The sequence below is a fragment of the Opisthocomus hoazin genome, chromosome 5 (genome assembly GCF_030867145.1).
Source record: "Opisthocomus hoazin isolate bOpiHoa1 chromosome 5, bOpiHoa1.hap1, whole genome shotgun sequence".
Lineage (NCBI taxonomy): Eukaryota > Metazoa > Chordata > Aves > Opisthocomiformes > Opisthocomidae > Opisthocomus > Opisthocomus hoazin.
In genome coordinates this window covers 46,921,653-46,940,531 of record NC_134418.1, presented here as the reverse complement: position 1 = coordinate 46,940,531, position 18,879 = coordinate 46,921,653, and the positions used below count along the sequence as shown (strand labels likewise).

Here is an 18,879-nt window from a genome sequence, read left to right as displayed (position 1 = left end):
ATATGCTATAGATTATGTCATAGGTAGTTGTGGACCAACTGGTGTCTCAGTGTGTCTTTACTGGCTTTTTACCCAAGAATTCTGTGTAAGTGAAATTTTATAGGGTAGCTTTTATCTAAAAATAGGCTCTACCACCTTGCTGCAAATCCTACATGGCAATTTATTTTCAACTAAAAATAATACATACTTAAATATATACAGTATGTATAGAGAGAGAGAGAGTGTGTGTGTGTGTGTGTGTATATATATATATATAAAAACACGCACACTGCTGTGGTACCCTGGAAACCCCATTCCTCCACAGGAAAAGCTCTCGTCACAGCATTACCTTGTTTAGATATTTAAAAAAAAAACACACTGACCTTTTTCAGGGTAGAAAGACTAGGAAAATTTTTGCTAATCTTACAAAGAAATGGGAACACGGACCATCAAGATTACAAATGCCCCGAGGCATTTTGGTAGTGTGTCAGAATTGAAATGTTTCCCTTCTCAGACAGAATACCGCTGTTTGCAATGAGAAGAAAAAAAAAAAAAAAGAGTTTTCAAGGAGTTAGTTTTCCAGATTATTGACATTTTCTCTAGAAAGCAGACACCTTTGGAAGAATTTTGTTTAATGAGAGGCGTAATGTTTTTCATGCAGTATGAAATGTGCTAAAGGGAGAAAGTCTTGTTCGATGCCTAGACAAATCCAAATGCAGAGCTGAGTACCAGCACAGTCTTGGCAAATCCTGAAGAAGGCACCTTCCCTTAGGGGTAGATTAATGTAATGTGCATAGGTATGACTGTGACTTGAGCACACAGAGCTTATTTTAACATATATTTGGTAAGGCTTTCCTTTGTCTCTAACAGATGAGTTAATGCTGTCACCTAGCAATTATCAAGTAGTGTTATGTTATATAATGAAAGTATAAATAGCACAAGGACTAAAACTAGTAAATCTAACAGACTAGAGAGCAGACTAGAGCAGGAATACTATTTGGAACGTTTTGTTTAGCATCTGAGCTCTGTAATTTAAAAAGACATTTAGATTTGATGTTACAGGAGAGCTGCAGGCTAGGAGAGCTGCAGTCCTTGATCTGGAGTGGCGTTTCTGCTGTGCCCTTGGATAAATCACTTGGCCTCTGAATACCTGTTTAAAGGAAGATAGAATATTGGAAAAAGGTGAAGCATACTTCAAATTTCTTAAGCAAGCTGGTTATGTTATGGTTGAATTAAGGCTACCTGTGAACTTTGTTTCCCAGCGACTGGCCGACAGATAGCCTGTGCCTTGCAATTTGAGCTATCAGATTATTTCACCACTGCTGTAAAGTCTTGTAGGGTTGTTTTTGTAGTTGTTTGCCAGCATTCAGAGCGATAATGTGTGAAGAAATGCAAGAGGTCACGTTTACCTGGAGAAGAGAGGCCACATGGATGGAAAGACTCTCCCCAGCCTTCCTGAGGCGTGGGAGGGATCCAAAGCTTTCATCTCTTTCAGTATCTGGCAGATTTCTCTGAGCATGCCAATTACATTAGGGTGGCGTTTCCAGTTCCTGGGGGAAGAAGGGAGGGAAGAGACTCAACGCATCATAAAATGTGACTTGTTTTGGAAGGGTGCTGTCTTTCAGAGTTGCCACTGGAAAATACTTACTGAAGATACCTTTGGAGAGTCATGGTTTAAAAAAAATCCAAACAACAGAAATGCCTGATCTTTTAAGGAGGTGGTAGATAGTTGAAGCTGGGTTTGCAAGATGCATGTCTGCAAAACTTCAGGGTGGTTTCTGGACTTGTGGTGCTGCCTTTCTGGCACCTAGAGTCATATGGAAGGAACTTCTGCACTTGCAGAATGCAAAAAGGCTTCAAAACTACTTTGAAAGTAAGCTATTAAGTAACATAAATATTAGATATTAGCTCAAAGACCACTCTAGTGGTAAGCAGAAATGAGGACAAGAGAGTGCATACCACTTTGCACTACTTCATAAAACGGTCTTAGTGGTTTTATTACAGGTATTCCTTAACTGTAAAGGCTTGAAACAAACAAACAGAAAGAAAAGTTATAGCTATCGGGTCACTGCTGGAGTGGCTGGATTGTTTGTTTGTGGTTTATTTTCAGTTTTAATCATCTGCTACCAATAATTCCAGTGCCCTCGTGGTAACTTCTCACACTAACATTGATATATTAGGGGTGTTTTAAAACAGACAATAAAAACATTGGACTTATTAATTAAAGCAATTCCTGTATTCAGCCAGGCACTGCCAGAAAGAGTTGTGGTTTCCTAATTGTTAGGTGCTTTGAACAATATACCTGTTACAAATTCTTAATTGAACTTTGCGTTATGGCCAGTTTGATTTGAAATATTCATAGCTGTTTTGTTTGGTTTGTTTTTTTCCCTCCAGCTCTTCACTGAGAAGTGTATCAACTGGATCTTCGAGACCTTCCAAAGTGTGTTTGGTGTGTGGAGATGAGGCATCTGGATGTCATTATGGGGTGGTTACATGTGGCAGCTGTAAAGTTTTCTTCAAGAGAGCAGTAGAAGGTAAGGAAACACAAAACAAAGCATCAACAAAAAGAAAAGGCAAAATACATGGGGGTTTTTATGTGTTTTTTTTTTTTTTTTCTAATAGAAACATATATATACACACGTACATTTTCCCATGTGTTTTTTTGGCATTGACAAAAGTTCTGTGATGTTAATCTGGAAAAAAAAAAAAAAAAGTTGAATGTACTTCAGTTGTGTTGTATAATTTATGTAGAGTGTGCCAGGGTGTTTTCCAATGTACACCTTCTAAAAGATGTGTTTCCTTCGTGCTACTGCTGAATCAGGCTTCTTCTCTACCTCTCCAAGTGGATTTTTGTAATTTTTAATGGACACATACAGTTGATGTAAACATAATCCTGCTTTCCTGGACTGGAGGATGAATACCATTGTCTCATCATGCTTTGACAGCATTATATGACAATACAATTCACTTAGGTTGGTTATGTCCCTGTGGTTACCTCCCGGGCTTTCAACTCAGTAGTTCACCTGCTTCATCTTTCAGTAAAAGAGAAGTGGCTTTACAGTACTGTGGTAGATTGGTGAGGAAGCAGGAATTGATCATGGTGCATTTCTTAGAGATCGTTTTCTTCAGTAAGGACCAGGACTTTTGTGAGGACTGTACTTTGATAGCTTTGTCATCACAGGAATGTTTTGCTGATATCTCCTTTTTTTATATAATTTGTATTAAATGTGGTATAGGTAGTCTTTCGCTGCCATCTTAGTAGAAAGAAGCTGGGATCACTCAGAGTGCTGCAGAACCTCTGGTAGATGTTGCCTCTCCATGACTTAGGTTGTTAGGGTAAAAGAAAATGTCTGACCTTTTGCATACTTTGTAAGCAACTGCTTTAAGTGATATAAAGTAAGTGTTAAATACCTGATAAAGAATAAGAGTTCGTGTCATGCAGGGGACAGGAATACTGTATAGGTTCTTTGAAGTCTCTGCTGATGAGTAGATGTTCTTACAACTATTGATTTATTTTCATGAAGAAAAACCAAGAAAGAAGACAATAGGCTCTTAACGTGGTTTCCAGCTTGTGCAATGAGAAAAGTGAGGCAGTGTGTGATGTGATTAATCACAGAATCACAGAATGAGGGGTTGGAAGGGACCTCTGTGGGTCATCTAGTCCAACCCTCTGCTGAAGCAGGGTCACCTACAGTAGGCTGCACAGGACCTTGTCCAGCCGGGTCTTGAATATCTCCAGAGAAGGAGACTCCACAGCCTCCCTGGGCAGCCTGTTCCAGGGCTCCATCACCCTCAGAGGGAAGAAGTTCTTCCTCATGTTCAGACGGAACTTCCTATGCTTCAGTTTGTGCCCATTGCCCCTTGTCCTGTCACTGGGCACTGCTGAAAAGAGTTCGGCCCCATCCTCCTGACACCCACCCTTGAGGTATATATAAGCATTTATTAGGTCCCCTCTCAGCCTTCTCTTCTTCAGGCTAAACAAGCCCAGCTCCCTCAGCTCTTCCTCATAGGAGAGATGCTCCAGTCCCGTCACCATCCTTGTAGCCCTCCCCTGGGCTCTCTTCAGTAGCTCCTCATCTTTCTTGAAGTGGGGAGCCCAGAACTGGACGCAGTACTCCAGACGTGGCCTCACTAGGGCAGTGTAGAGGGGAAGGAGAACCTCCCTCGACCTACTGCCCGCACTCCTCCTAGTGCATCCCAGGATCCCATTAGCTTTCTTGGCAGCCAGGGCACACTGCTGGCTCATGGTCAACCTGTCATCCACCAGGACACCCAGGTCCCTCTCCACAGAGCTGCTCTCCACGGAGCTGCTCTCCACCCCAAGCCTGTACTGATGCATGGGGTTGTTCCTCCCCAGGTGCAGGACCCTGCATTTGCCCTTGTTGAACTTCATCAGGTTCCTCTCTGCCCAACTTTCCAGCCTTCCTGATTTCTTCTGTGGTCATTAAATCTGCTGCTGCTGACAGTAAGGATTTAGCTCTCTGTTAAGTAGACCTGGAGGGCTTGTGCATCGCTGAAGTCAAGACCTTATGTAATATCTATCTATCTATCTATCATCAAAAGTGTCAATCTAATGCAAATTAATTTCCCGAAGTTATAAGGACACAGAAAAGGTTTCCCACTTCTGAAAGCATTTTCTCTTACTCTTGTAAGAGTAATAGGTCAATAGCTGACCTTGCTGCCTCATTCCCTAACTTCTTGCTTGAGTTTTTAGTCACTTAGTGTAGCATATCAGCTATAAAACCTTACTTATTTTCACTGAGTGCTTTCTTCCATGTGCCTCCATGCCACATTGTGTATGGGTATTCAGACATCCACGTCTAAGCTGGCCTCTTAATTGTAAGGATGTTTTTGGTGGTGGTGGTGGTGAGGTTTGGCGTAGGCACGTACATACCGTGTGAAGTGACAGCACCTTTTGTTGTCTTCCTTCCTCTTTTCCTGCCTTCCAGGACAGCTCACTTCCCAGTCCTAAGTCACTGTAATTTCAAGGTGTTGTGTATCTACATTTACCACATCTCTCTTTTCATAGAATCAATAAGGTTGGAAAAGACATCTTAAGATCATGAAGTCCAACCGTCAACCCAAAACCACCATGCCTGCTAAACCATGTCCTGAAGTGCCATGTCTGCACGTTTTTTTGAACACTTCCAGGGATGGTGACTCCACCACTTCTCTGGGCAGCTTATCCTTTCTGACACAATCTGATGGATATTCCTATACTACTTTACAGGAATTTATGAAAAATTACAAGGATTCCCTTTAAGAGTTAACAAAGTAGCAAGACTACATATCCAAGCCTCAAAAGCCAAAATTATTAGGAAAGGATTACTCTGTAATCAGGTATAGAAATACATTTTTTAAATGTAATTAAAAGTTACGAGTAATTCCTGAAAGTTTATGAGTTAAGCGAAAAACACCCTCAAAAAATGAAAGACAAAACAACCCCGTCTTCCCTAAAGATTGAAAATGGGAGTTTTTAATTAGCCTAAAATAGATTTTTTTAGAATTACTGTGTTAACATACATGTTCCTACTAGTGGTATGTGAACGCTGTCTAGACTTTTGCTTGGTATGTGTATGACTCTGAGCTCTTGGTGCTGCCAGACCGTTGTTGTTATGCAAACACTTGAAAATTTGGCTTGCACTTTTCTATGTTTATAGATATGTGGGGTTTTTTTCTAAAAAAAATATACCTGCATAAAAGTACATTTTAGAGTATTAGCCAGAAAAGGATGTAGCAAAGTCATAATATATATTTTGGCTTCAAACAGCCTGAAACTATCAATGTGAATAAAAATGTGCGTAGGTACTTTTGTAAAAAACTGTTTCATAGAGTGATCATAAATTTTTCAGTCAGGTATGTGACCAATAAATCACCCCATCTTAATGTTTCCTGTTTTAATTGAAATACTTACAATTACTCTGCTGTGTTGTATGTTCATGAGGATGTTTTTAAAACTATGGTAGTTCAGTGGATGGTATAAATAAAAAATAAATCAAAGTGGAAGAACTAGTTCAAATGTAGATCCTGGGCAGACCTGTCTCAGCTCTGAGCTAAAGCTGTTTTTTACTGAAGTGCTTGAATCCTTGTCTTTATTACCAAGAAAATAGGAATACTCCCTTTGTGAACACAGAAACAACTTTCTGGGGGAATTTATAAATACAGTGGCTAATTTACTTGAGTAAAAATGGATTGTTCCCTCTCTAAAAGATAGAAAGATATAAAGAATAGAAGAGGTTCCTCAAGTTTCATTCACCATTTCCCTGAAATTGTGTGTAGACCTTTTTAAAGATTTACGAATAGTTTTCCAGTTATATTTTACACACTTTATATGCGCGCATGCGCATACAGACACACGTATTTCTTATTTGATCCACTAAACGTTCTTCAGTAGAAAGTGGCATGAGAAATTATGTTCTTTCAAAAATGGCCTTCACCTCCAATCGTTACTAAAAACTGTAGCTACAATTGGTGCCGTTTTCACAGAACCACAGAATGGCTGAGGTTAGAAGGAACTTCTGGAGGTCATCTGGTCCAACCCCCCTGCTCAAGCAGGGTCACCCAGAGCCTGTTGCCTAGGACTGTGTCGAGATGGCTTTTGAGTGTCTCAAAGGATGGAGACTCCACAACCTGTCTGGGCAACCTCTGCCAGTGGTTGGTCATCCTCACAGTAAAAAAGTGCTTCCTGGTGTTCAGATGGACCCTCCTGTGTTTCAGCTTGTGCCCACTTTGAACGGAGTAAGTCTTCTCCTTGAAAGGGAAAATTATTTTTGTCATTAGTTTCTACTGATTAAATGAAGGTTTTATTTTATTTAATTTAAGAAGTTACATACTGATAGTCCTTCAAAAGATAGAGTGGGGTGGAAATCCTGGGAGAGAGCAACTGGTGTTAAGGTAGAAGGATAAGAACAAGTGATCTAGTTGAAGATGTCCCTGCTCATTACAGGGGGTTGGACTAGATGACCTTTAAAGGTCCCTTCCAACCCAAACCATTGTATGATTCTATGAAGCGGGGAGACAAATAGCATCAAAAAACATGGGAAGAGAGAGAAGGGGGATTTGGAGAGAAGAACTGCTGTACAGCACCCAGCTCTTTGGGTCTCAGCTAGAATTGCTAATGTTGTCAGCCTGCCTTGAACAGCTTTTGAGTGTCAATTCCTTTGCACTCCTCTGAAATACTTATTAAAACAAAGGGATTATAACAGAAAAGAACAACTGCATTGAAATTTAAAAACAAGAAAGTACACAACAACAGAGAGACTAAAGTTTGTATTTCCAATTATAAATTTGGTAATTGTATTCCCAGTGAATCTTATTTTGGGGACTTGCAGGGAAATGTCTAGTGAATTTGTGAGAAGGAGAGCTGTAGACCAAAAAAGTACTAAAATGGGTTTATTGGTGAAATTTCAGAAGTAATTTCAAATGGAATTTGTGACAGGGATGTAAATTATCGAAGTAAAGGTTTTTGGTATCCAGTAAGCATGAACTTTCTGCTGACTGACTTGATGAACAGGAGTCTGGTGTGAAGAAATGTGATTGTGTCATTGATATATATTTGATCTGCCTTGCGAACACTAAAATCCTTTAACCATAAAAGGGTTGACAAATGGTGCCACTGCAAAAGTTAAAATATTTCTATTTATAATATATTTTTGCCTAGGATAACTATATTGTATGATTTTCTAAATTATGGATATGGCCAATCATAAACTTATTTAAACGTTAATTTATGATCATTAATAGAGTGATATGCTGAAAGTACACTATACTGTGAAGAAACCTAAAGCACCTGGCCAGTCTTGTCTTCTCTTTTTCCACTGAACCAGCTTTCTCTAAGGAGAGTAACAGGCTTGAATTCAGAAATCACAGCTGTTCTTGTGTGTGCTTTGCATTTTTAGTCTTCATTTGTTCAAGTTCCAGACAAGTATGAGGTAATGTGTCCTAAATCAAATTTTATATCGCTTCTTAAGCTGCTGAAGTTAATCTTTCATTCTTCCTTTGGCCTGAAGGTAAGAAAAAAGGAAGGCGTTTTTTCATCTCCAAGTGGTGCTAAAGACTACAGCAAAAATGACCATCATCTTCCAGTTATTTTGCATATTTACTGGGAGATTTTTTGCTACTTAAAATGGAATAATTAACAAATTATATCATATTAGTTACAGGGAAGCTTGCAATTTTTTCAAATACGAAGATGTAATGTTCATTAAATTTCAGATTTTGCTGTTGATTTCTGCTCCAGGAAGTTCCCTGTGAAGCTAGTTCTTCTATTTTAGGTCAGAAACGTAGATCTCTTCACCTCTGAGGTAGAAACACAGTCACAGCAACAGAAGTTTCTTTTTCACCTGTCCGTTTGCTATTCGCTTATTTAAAGTAGGAGGACCTTTGGCTGAAGGAAAATTTTCAAAGTCTAACCTGATGCTGTCTTATTTAAGTGGCCTCCTGGATATAGTAAATGTGCTGTGCACCTCAGCGAACAGCCTAGTAACAAAGAAGTCCTACCTCTGCTGCATGTTTGAGCAGCAGGTTATCCAAGACTTCGCTTCAGTAGTGGAAGGGATGAAATTTCTTGTGTAGTAATCTGCAGTGATTCGGCACAGCTGTGGGAACTGAGGTTGCCTCAAAGATAGGGTTGTGGAAAAGAAGAACCATTTTTCATCTCCCTTTGTGCCAGGCTGCTCTGAAAATGCAGAAATAAAACAATGTGGGCTGCAGGATCAAGGGCCCAACCCACCAGTCACCTGGGGTGACTCCCCGTCTGCCTTGCCAGGCACTGAGACCAACCAAAGGGATCCAACAGCCTACTAGAGACTCTTCTTCGCAAGAAGGATTGCAAGCTATTGCCAGCCTGAAAATTCAGTGGTAGATGAATTCAGTTCTTTGGCAAGCAAAGGCAGTATGCAACCATTTAGCAATGGGCCAGGTGCACGATATCCCAGGGATACTCCTTTTTCCTTTGGCCAGAAGGCCACACAAGAGGGAAAGTGATATGTGATGTGTAGCATGTTTCTTCAGAAACAGGTAACCTGCCTGTGGTTTTGCTATGCACTGTAAGTGAAAAGAATGTCCCAAGGCTCTACATCCCCCAGTAGAACACAGAGAATCTAAAGCCTCTGCGTGTGCCTCCTGATTTTCTTCATTTGAAATGAGGTGGAAAAAATATCAAGGTACGAGAATTTAAATGCTGGAATATGTAGCTCATGAATAATTTGCTTAATCAGCATAAGGTAAATTTTTATAAAATACTGCTGGTGAACAGGAAAATTTACCATGTTGATCATTTAAAGAAGCAATATATTTTTATGTTGTAGAAGTTGAAATTGATACATTATAGAAAGACGTTTTCCACACCATTTTGCAGTCTGTGCACCCCTGAATTTTGTACGCCTGTATTAGAATTAATTATACATACAGTTCTTCACTCTCCACTCTGCTGTTCATTCACTGTAAGGGAGTCAGTGTTTTTCCATCACAGGCTGCAGTTTTCCTTTTATCCACTTTCATAAGGTCAATGGCCTCTCTAAATTCAACATCACTCAGTATAGATGTCCATATGTTTTCGTAGAAATTTCTATGTGGGATTTGAAGTTGACTCTGTTCCTGACCTGTTGCAAGAATCTGTTTTACAACCTATCAGACAGAAGTATTAGGTGAAGAGCAAGCAGATGGGTGATCTGCTGAGGGCAAGTGAGCTGGTCAAATTCATGTAGCAGCTGCTACGCTTACTTGATATGCTATGGTTAATAGGTGTAAAATAAAATTTAAATAATTAAGTCATCATAGGTTTGAAGCTGCCACCAGCCTTCCATGCTTTCATGGATATAAAAAAGGCTTTTCCTGGTTTTTGCTCTGGCAGGCAGTATTGTTCAGTGAAATGAAGTCTTCGTTCCTGCTCCTGTTGGCTTTAGTTACTAGGAGCTCAGACTTCAGGAGGCTGGTAGGAGAAAGGAGCTAGAAATTTTGCACTGGGACCCCAAAAAGGGGAAAAAAAACAAGCAGCAAGAAACGTGACACCAAAAAAAAGAAATATTAATGAAGGATGGGGCATGTATTACATTTGAATTTTTTAAAACTGAGGAGAGGTGGAATGGGAGGAAGAGCTTCCCTTGTAGCTCTTGGAATATGTGGTCTGTATGAGAAACTCCCACTGATACTGGAGAATAAATGCTGGATGCAAGTTAAATGTGGAGTGCAACACCAATAGGGCAAGCATATAGTGGTAGCATTTTCAGAAGGGAGGGGGTAGGTTTGGGAACCATTGAGGTGATAACAGTGTCTTGGTTTTAAAACAAGTGAAGAATGGGTGAGTTTGGCAGCTGCAGTGCCACAAAGAACCACACGGTGATTAATGGCCAGGAAGATGATTTGAAAAAATATTTTATATTAAGGAAGCTAAAGATCTGCATTCATTTGTTTCCAAAAGCATCAATAATTTCCTCCCTTCCCCAAGACTTTCCAACATTCACTATTTTTTTTTTATTGTAACTGTTATCTACCGTGTAAGTGGGTGCTGCTGTACAGAGGGAGAGATGAATACAAGGATGAGGATTTAAATATGGGCCTCTGTCTAGCCTTGAAAAATGCTCACATGATGCTAGGAGGTCGGCAGGCAACTATTCTTCTGCGCTCTTTTGTTTGTTTTTTGTTCTTTGTTTTATGAATACTAATTTCTGGACTGCTTCATCTACAAAATAACATATTCAGTCGGTGATAGTGAGCCTGCGCAAGCACAATATGCAGCAAACAGAATGTATGTGCAGTGGTCAGGTTGGTTTATCTTAGGTAATGGTCTTCCATCGCCACAAATTTAAGCATCACATAGGCTTTCACGTGCTTACCTTCTATGTCCTTATAAGTGAGGGAAAGTTTTGGCATTCTTGTGATGTGACAGGGAACTTAGTTGCAGTATTTTTTTTGTATTTTTCCAGTTGATTGCTTTAACACCTCACAGGGTAACATTCCAGTAGCTCAGAGTCTTCACAGAAGTGGGAAGGTCCTGTGAACGCATGCTGATTTAAGGCAGCCACAGATATTTTGGCTAACAAAAGTTCAAATGTTACAGCCATTAGTTTAGTATTTTCTTGAATACTTCAGCTGCATTTTCCTTAAAAAGGAACAGATTTTTTCCATAGGCTGCATAGGGAAGGTAGACAGGGTGCTTCCTGGGAAATTCATCTTTTAGGTAACAGTGCCAAGATGGCTGAGCCTCTTGTGTAACATAGTTACACAAAATCCGTATGATCGGATGCACCAAGTATTCCAAGCAAACAGGGAAGTATTCACACCATCATGGTACAAACGGTGTGGGGAATGTTTATGTGGAGTATTGCGTATACTTCTGGTCACCAGCATAAAACTAAAGATAGTTTGATTGAGAGTCGAGTAAACAGATTAGGAGCGCTTCTGAAATTCTGGGGAATAAAGATTCATCTTATGTCAGGTGACTAAATGCATTTAGCTTTTTTTAGCTTACCCAAAAAGAGTCTGAGTTGGGACATGATTGCTGTCTATAAATATTTCACAGTTGAGGAGTAGACAACTGAGAGGGAGGAGAATTGATTTTGAACTAAGAACTGTACTGAAATAAGAGCAAATGGCTAAAAATTACATTAGTTGGTATTTTGAGAAGGCTGCAAACCACCAAAAAGAGGAACTTTTAGGGGCCCTTTCCTGAAAGGAGTCAGAAGGATTTAAGTACCTGCTTTGAAATGGAGTGTAAGAGAAGTAACTGATATATAATATGATTTTGTTATCTGTGATAGTAACGGATAAGCCAAAGAGGTCTCTCTTAGTTAATACTATGTCCTGGTAAGGCTGGAGAGTTTGTCTGACTCCGAAAATGAAGGAAGTAGCAGTAGCAAAAGAGAGAATGAACCAACTAATACATTTTTATTAATGATGGTGGATGTCCAGATCTTCACAGGCATACAGGACTCCAATTTTTAAAAATTGTTGCGAAGTGCTCGGATCTTGCTAAAGGCAGAATTGCTTTATGTTTGTACTAGCAGGTGAATGTCTGTCTCCTGCAATGACTTTTCTTGTTTTGAGTTCAGAAAAAAACCTCAGGAGAGTGAAATCCTTGTGAAATAACTCCATCATATCCAGCTAAGCTCTGCAGGTACCCTCAGACCCTATCGGCTGACCTCATGCTTGGTTACGTGTGCTGGTAATACCCTCAAGTGAGAGTCTGGCTACTGAGAAATCCTCTGTCATTGAAGTGTAATTGGTGTGGCTCATTGGATGCTATGCTGCTGGGGTTTTTTTTTGTAATGCCAAGTACAGTATAACTGTAAATGGATAACTAAAGCATGAATGAACATTCAAATTGGAGTTTGCAATTGGGCATAAATATATGTACAACATCATCTATAGCAAACAGCATAAAGCATCCTTAGTCATATGCTTTAGCTCCTTACAGCTAACGTACTGCTGCTTAAGAGATACCACTTTCTAAAATGCTGTTTTCTACCTGTCTTGGTGGCCTATCGAAGCAGCGTTACAATTTTCACTTCTGGTAGCAAATAGCACTTCTCTTCTACAACCCTTAAGGTTCAGAAAATTTTTAGAGCCTGAAAAGGCTCTTCCAGTCTCACGTTAAGTAGTTACGAGCCAAAACGAGATAATTCTGCAAGGTGCCTTCAGGGAAACAATGTTAGAGATGTGGAATTTTGCAGTGTCGCAGCTGAAAGAATTTCTGTGTACCTAAAACCTCAAAATAAACATAGAAATACATAAAGCCAGAAACAAAATGTCTTTTTGTACCTCCTGATCCCATTTTAAATAAGAGGGTGGGCAAACAGTCTCCAGACAAAAAAAAAAAAAAGAGAGAAAATGTACATGCAGATCTGTCTGCGATAGACAGAGGGAACAAGGCATCTGCTAGCGTGTTGGATATAAATAGACTGGGGAAAGGTAATGGCAAATCTCCCAATGCCTTAAAAGAATCCAGGATTTAAGCCTTTTTTTGCAGCAGTTTTAGGTTGTTGAAAGTTGGGAGTGCCTCTGTTAGGTTTGAAGTCTAGACTTAGACTGAGGCAGTTTTGTCAGGTTTTTAGAAACAATAATGGCCTGTGGTCAGCTTTGAAGCCCACAGCTCTTTATTGTTTAAGGAGAGGAAATTCTGTAAGACCGACCTTATATTAGGTGCAATGGTGAGTTTCAGGTGTTTTGAGCTGCTTGGGGTTTTTTCAGTTTGTTATTTTAAAAATACTTCGGGGAGAAAAAAGTGAAGTTTGCAAAATCACGACAAAATATGAAAATAATGAATGCTAGTGGCCTTGAGTGGTCTTTGTTCATCTGCATGTAATGATTTCTAATTCAGCCTTAATTACACAATCACATACAACTTTTTCTGTTAGATCTGTGCTTTTTTCGTTGAACAGATTGGATCACGTTCAATTAATGAACACCTATTCCATATCTTGTATTCTTCTCATTGCTCAATGTATGGTCCTGTCCCTTCACTGCTGATTACTATTCATCCTTTGCTTAGAAGACATAATTGCTGATTTCTTACTGAGCTTTTCTGTGGTGCTCATCACTATAATATCCAAGTGCTTCCCAAACATTGTTTAACTTAGCCTTCCAATTCAAGATAAGATGAGTGGTTATTACCCCTGTTTTTACAGTCAAGGGTTTAAGACGCAGATTAAGCTCAGACATACTCACTGATGTGGGTTTCATGATATGATATTTAGGACCTTAGGGGGCAGAAGCATTTGGCATTTTATAGCACTTAATATGTCTAAAGTGCAATTCCTGTTGATTTTGCTTGCAGCTATGATCGCTTAAACCACTGCAAATCAGACTCTGGATCTCAAGTTGGATATTCAGGAAATAAGGAGGATAATTAGTGTTTTTTCTTGCTGATTATTATAAAGTAAGTCCATGGCAAAGGAGATGCAGTCCAGTTCTCCAGGGCACTATGCACATGCCTTAGGCATTGCCTTTCTGTCTCGTCTCTCTCTTTCTCTCTTTTCTTTAAAATCTCTATAATCCTTTATGTACTTTGTTTTCGGTAGCATGTGAATGTGGACTCCAAGGACAAGGGTCCTTTTGACTTTGTGGTCCTGATTCATCCTAAATCACCATCCACATTGTCCCCAGGATAAGCTAGAGGTCTTGCAAGGCGAGACCAAGGGTGTAGAAGTAAGAGGCAATACAGTTAGAGACTTATGTTAATCTGTTGTGAGGATCAGAATTCAGATTTTGAGGTGTTGGGAAGTCTGAGGTTTCCTACCTGTTTAGCAACAGCAACCAGAGCAAAGTTCCTAGGTGGTGATTGTGTGCAGGGAACATTGATGATGGTGGTGCTTCCTAGGAAAGCCACTTGGCAGCTAAATAATGACAAAGTGCCTCAAGGTCTTAGGAGCTGTGCTTGAACCATACAACTGAAGTTGATTTGGGAAGACTGCAATCCAGCTTCTCTAGTACATACTGATACTTGCATTAGAGGAAGTTTATGTTAAGGTTCCTCAAATTCGTCCTTCCTTGCCTTTGTTCACACAGTATATCCCAATATGTTTAATACTTCATTTTCAACCTTTACACTGTGTAAGTTTTCTGCACAGGTTACTGAAACACATTATTATGATGTGGTTTATTTACTGTCTTTTCTGAATATGCTGCAGATGTTTGGCAGTAAAATTTTCCTTTTCAGCAACTATACTTTTCTTCCTGTTGTTTTGTTTCAAGCTTCCTTATGTAAAACTTCATCTAGTACTGGGTGTAGCGTTTCTTTGAGATGGAAGATATGCCTTAATCACTTTGTGCCTGTAGGACTATCAAAAGCTGTGCTAATGTGCATAGGTTTATGAAGAGAGCATCAGTTTGGATTAACTTTGTCCAGATGAGAGAGTGTTATCGTATAATAACAGAATTGGTGAGGTTGGAAGAGACCTCTGGCAATTATCTAGTCCAACCCTCCTGCACAGAGCAGGCTGTCCAGCATTGTGTCCAGGTGGGTGTAGAGTATCTCAGAGGAATACTCCGAGAGCAGAGACTCCACGGTGTCTCAGGGCAGCCTGTTTGACCATCCTCACCATTTTTTTTTGTTTTTTAAATAAAAAGGTATTCTTGCTTTTCCTGAAGACAAAAGTGACACCTGCATCCTTCTACTCCATGAGAGCCTTACTCAATTGCCATGACCTTTCAAAAGTAATCAAGGGTGGTCTCAGTGACGAGTTAGCTCCCTCAGCGCTCATGGGTTCAACCCATGATATCCCATTTGTTATATGCTCCCTAGGCTGATCCTCCTCCTCCAAGGGTAAGTCTTCCTTGCTCGAGACTTCCCCTCCACTCTTGCTTTTCAGAGCAAAAGATCTGCATTAGATTTAGTTGATTCTTCTGTAGAAAATATCCCTGACATTTTTTGCCTTATCAGGTTGCTTTGCTTTATATTGGTTGTCTTTGCAATCTGTTAGTGGGAAAGTAAATAGCTCAGACCAAAGGAAGTGAGTGCAGGAGCCAAACAGCGAAGGGTTACCCTCTCAGAGCCTGGTTAACTGCTAGGGGAGCTCAGGATTCTGCTTGGACCTAGCAAAGATCTCCCGCTGACTTGCACTGCTGATTAATACATGGTTGCAAATGGGAGACAGGCTTTTTTTTTTAAAGAGCCTATCAAGTCTGAATGGTATTCTGCCTCTCAAGATTGACTCTCATGCTTCTGAACACATTATTTTTTTCTGATTTATTAAATAATAATTTTAAAAAGGTCCATCTACAGATTTTCCTCGATGGTACACCAGTAAAAAGAGCAAAAATCTGTAATGTAATTACTGTTTCAGGCAGTAGGTTTTTATGTTTCTTGAAACTACTCAGTGACTCTTGCCTGGAAAAGAGTATCTGAAGAAATTCAGAAGGACTAAATATATACCTCAGAGAATAAATATGGAGAGGTTGTATCTTAGAAATCTATTCTAGAGATTTAGAATGTAGGCTGACTTTAAAGTCAGAGGGTGCGAAAAATACCAAAATGGAAATAGCCTCTGCAACAGAAAGACAGATGCATTATTTTAAAACATAATGCGATGTCCATAAAACAGAAAAACGGTAAAACATTGGTTTAGAGGAAAATTGAGTTTCTCTGAAACTTTTGGTACTGTTCTCGCAAGATACTAACAAAAGGCATTGCCGTTTGTGTCTTACTGACCACTCTGATGAACAGAGTATTTTGAATGCTTGTGACTTAATGTTTCACACCTTTTCCAGAAAAGATGTTGTTACTATCAGCATTAATGCAGTTGTATCAGATTTCTACATCTTGTCTCATTTGCCTTTAATTCTTCATGATTTTACTGAAAACCGTATCCAGAGCAGTGGCATTTTATCCATTCATTTCCTGTTCATGGCATTTTTGCATTCATTCAGGCTACTACCAAGCATAAGAACTAGAGCGTAGTTTTCTCATTTGTACCCGCCTATTTATTTTACTTCGTCTGCAAAATTGGTTTGTGTTGCACTCTAATACGGAAAAGGACTGGACTTGATGTTTTGTACTTACTGTTGCAAAGCCCACTCCCTCATTTCTTTACGTGTAACAAACAACTAACGCGACTCGTGTACTGGAAGTAGACATATGGCAAACAGTTCTTGCGACATCAGAACAGCGAAGCTTATTGCAGAGCAGGGTGATGGATTGTGTTAAAAAAGGTAACGTTGCTTTCTCAGGGAGAGACTGTATGGTACTGTGTGTGGGAACAGATCAGAACAACTGAGCTGCAACTTTTTCTAACAGGGACAATTTAAACTCCAGTTTGAAGGTTTATGAACCTTTTGCATGCTCTGCACAAGTACTCTGTGAAGCATTTTCTTCATTAGGCTGGGACAGCATTTTTAATTTAAAGCTACTGCCTGTGGGGAAGAAGTGCAATAGTCCTGTACTTCCAAAACTTGGGCATTTATGCAACTTTTCTGTAAACATTTTAGGTATCTAGCTATATTATTCAATTTCTGAAAGGGCATTTTTTGTCTAGTGTATTTAGCTGTAGATGGGTATTATTCTACGTATTTTCACAGACTTGTGCTCTAATTTTTTTTTTCTAAGAATAATTACATATTTGGAGCTAAGCATTCAATCATTTATTCATCCATTTTACCACGTGGACTTAGCGAAAGGACTTGTGTTAGCCTATACACCATATCATGCATGCAAATTCCACTCTTGACAATGCTGCTTGAAATTATGTAAGTGATAGGTGCTAATTTTCTCTGATACAACAGAATGATAATGATGGACTATTGGGGGAAAAAATAATACTATGTAGTTCTTGGGTTGTGAGCACTGGCATACTAAACTTCATAAAATGAAAAAGAGAGAATGAAAAGACACTAACCTATTTAGAAATTATGTCTTTTACTTGCAGTCTTTTTAGAAATAACAGGCAGACAGTATTCCTACACTGATACCATTGTTTCATGAGTGAAACTATCTATCAGGTTGTACATTCATTTGTTTGGAGGGAGGGTGGTTGTTAATGACTTCATATGCAAGGTGCACACAGCCAGGCAGTTGAGTTCTAGATATTGAAGTGGTTTATAGAGCCCTGGGAACTCCAAATGATAGTTCATATTCTCATACTTCTGCAGTGTCATCATGCAGGTACTCTGTGCTGAATGTAGGGCAGCAGGCAGGCTGTCAAGTACAGTAGATATGTGTATATATTAATACAGCATATTGTATTAAGTAAATTGTAGCAATATGTTGTATTAATTATATAATATAATTTATTATATATTATATAATTAAAGAATGTATAATGTATAATATATACTATATAATTAAATTATTGTATATTATAGATTTTATATTTTCATAAAATTTATTATATTTTATATAATAATATATAATTAAATATATATTATATTTGAATAATTATTAATATATTAAATAAATATATAATATATTATTGTATATTATATAATTCATCCATTGCATTAATTACATAGATGTTTAATTAATTTATTAATTTATAAGATTATTATAAATAATAATTTATAAAATAAATTAGTGTTGAAAAATTGTGCAAGCACTTGGATACAGTGATCACACCGAGCTGCGTCTTTCCTTGTTTCACTTCAGTTTTTTGAAGGAATCCACTTCCATGTAAGAGGTTTAGAAAGGATATCTAACAATTATTCTATATTAATTGTTCATTGAAAAGTAGGAAGAAGAAATATTACAACAATGAGATCTTTCACCGACTATTTAATAATAAAAGATCATTTGCAGAAAGCTTATGAAAAAGTGAAGGACATAAAAGCACAAGCAAAACATATGTGTTAGTACATGCTTGAATGGTTCTGTGATAAGACAGAACACTGTTGAACAGCAGAGGTTTTTTGAAGAGTATTTGGGTAAATTTGCTTACTTGAGCATCCCTTTTTCCATAGAATTAGGATATGTTCCAGAAATAGAGAGCTGAAGGACAGTATCACCTTTCTGACGTTCATTTCAGCCCTTCCTATTGCCATTCTCACACTTGCTATATTTTCTATTACTGTTCCACTAAGAATGGGAGAAAGTCCTTGTTACTGTCACAATTCTTTCCGTCCTTCAAGCCTTCAATAACAAGCTCATGGTGCAAGAACAATAAGCCACAAAGAAAAAAAAAATGGGAAATGCTATGTGTGCTTCTACAAGCAAAGGTGGCCACTTAGATTCAGCAGGCAAAGACAGATCTGAAGTATTGCCGTATGAAGTATTGCCATATAATGCAGGTCAGAGTGATCTGAACTCCGTATGCATATGGATTATGCAATCCATAATCCAAAATCAGTATGCATTAATTTCTTGGGGGCTTCACTTAAAATGAAGATTGACAACTGCAGAAGTGAGGGAAATCCTGCCAATGAAGCTATTTGCATCCAGTTGTGGGACAAATTATGATTTCAGCTGAAATCAGA

General features: G+C 38.8%; 1 protein-coding gene across 6 annotated transcripts in view; it reads left to right on the top strand.

Moving 5' to 3' along the window:
- NR3C2 (nuclear receptor subfamily 3 group C member 2) overlaps positions 1 to 18,879 on the top strand; it is a 217,652-nt gene that overhangs the window by 118,813 nt on the left and 79,960 nt on the right. For all 6 annotated transcript variants that reach the window (XR_012764027.1, XM_075421103.1, XM_075421104.1 and 3 more), the window contains exon 3: positions 2,374 to 2,513. Coding sequence is in view for 5 of the 6 variants with exons in the window: in XM_075421103.1 (XP_075277218.1) it covers positions 2,374 to 2,513 (140 nt within the window). In the remaining variant the exon portion in view is untranslated. The remainder of the gene's footprint in view (positions 1 to 2,373; positions 2,514 to 18,879) is intronic.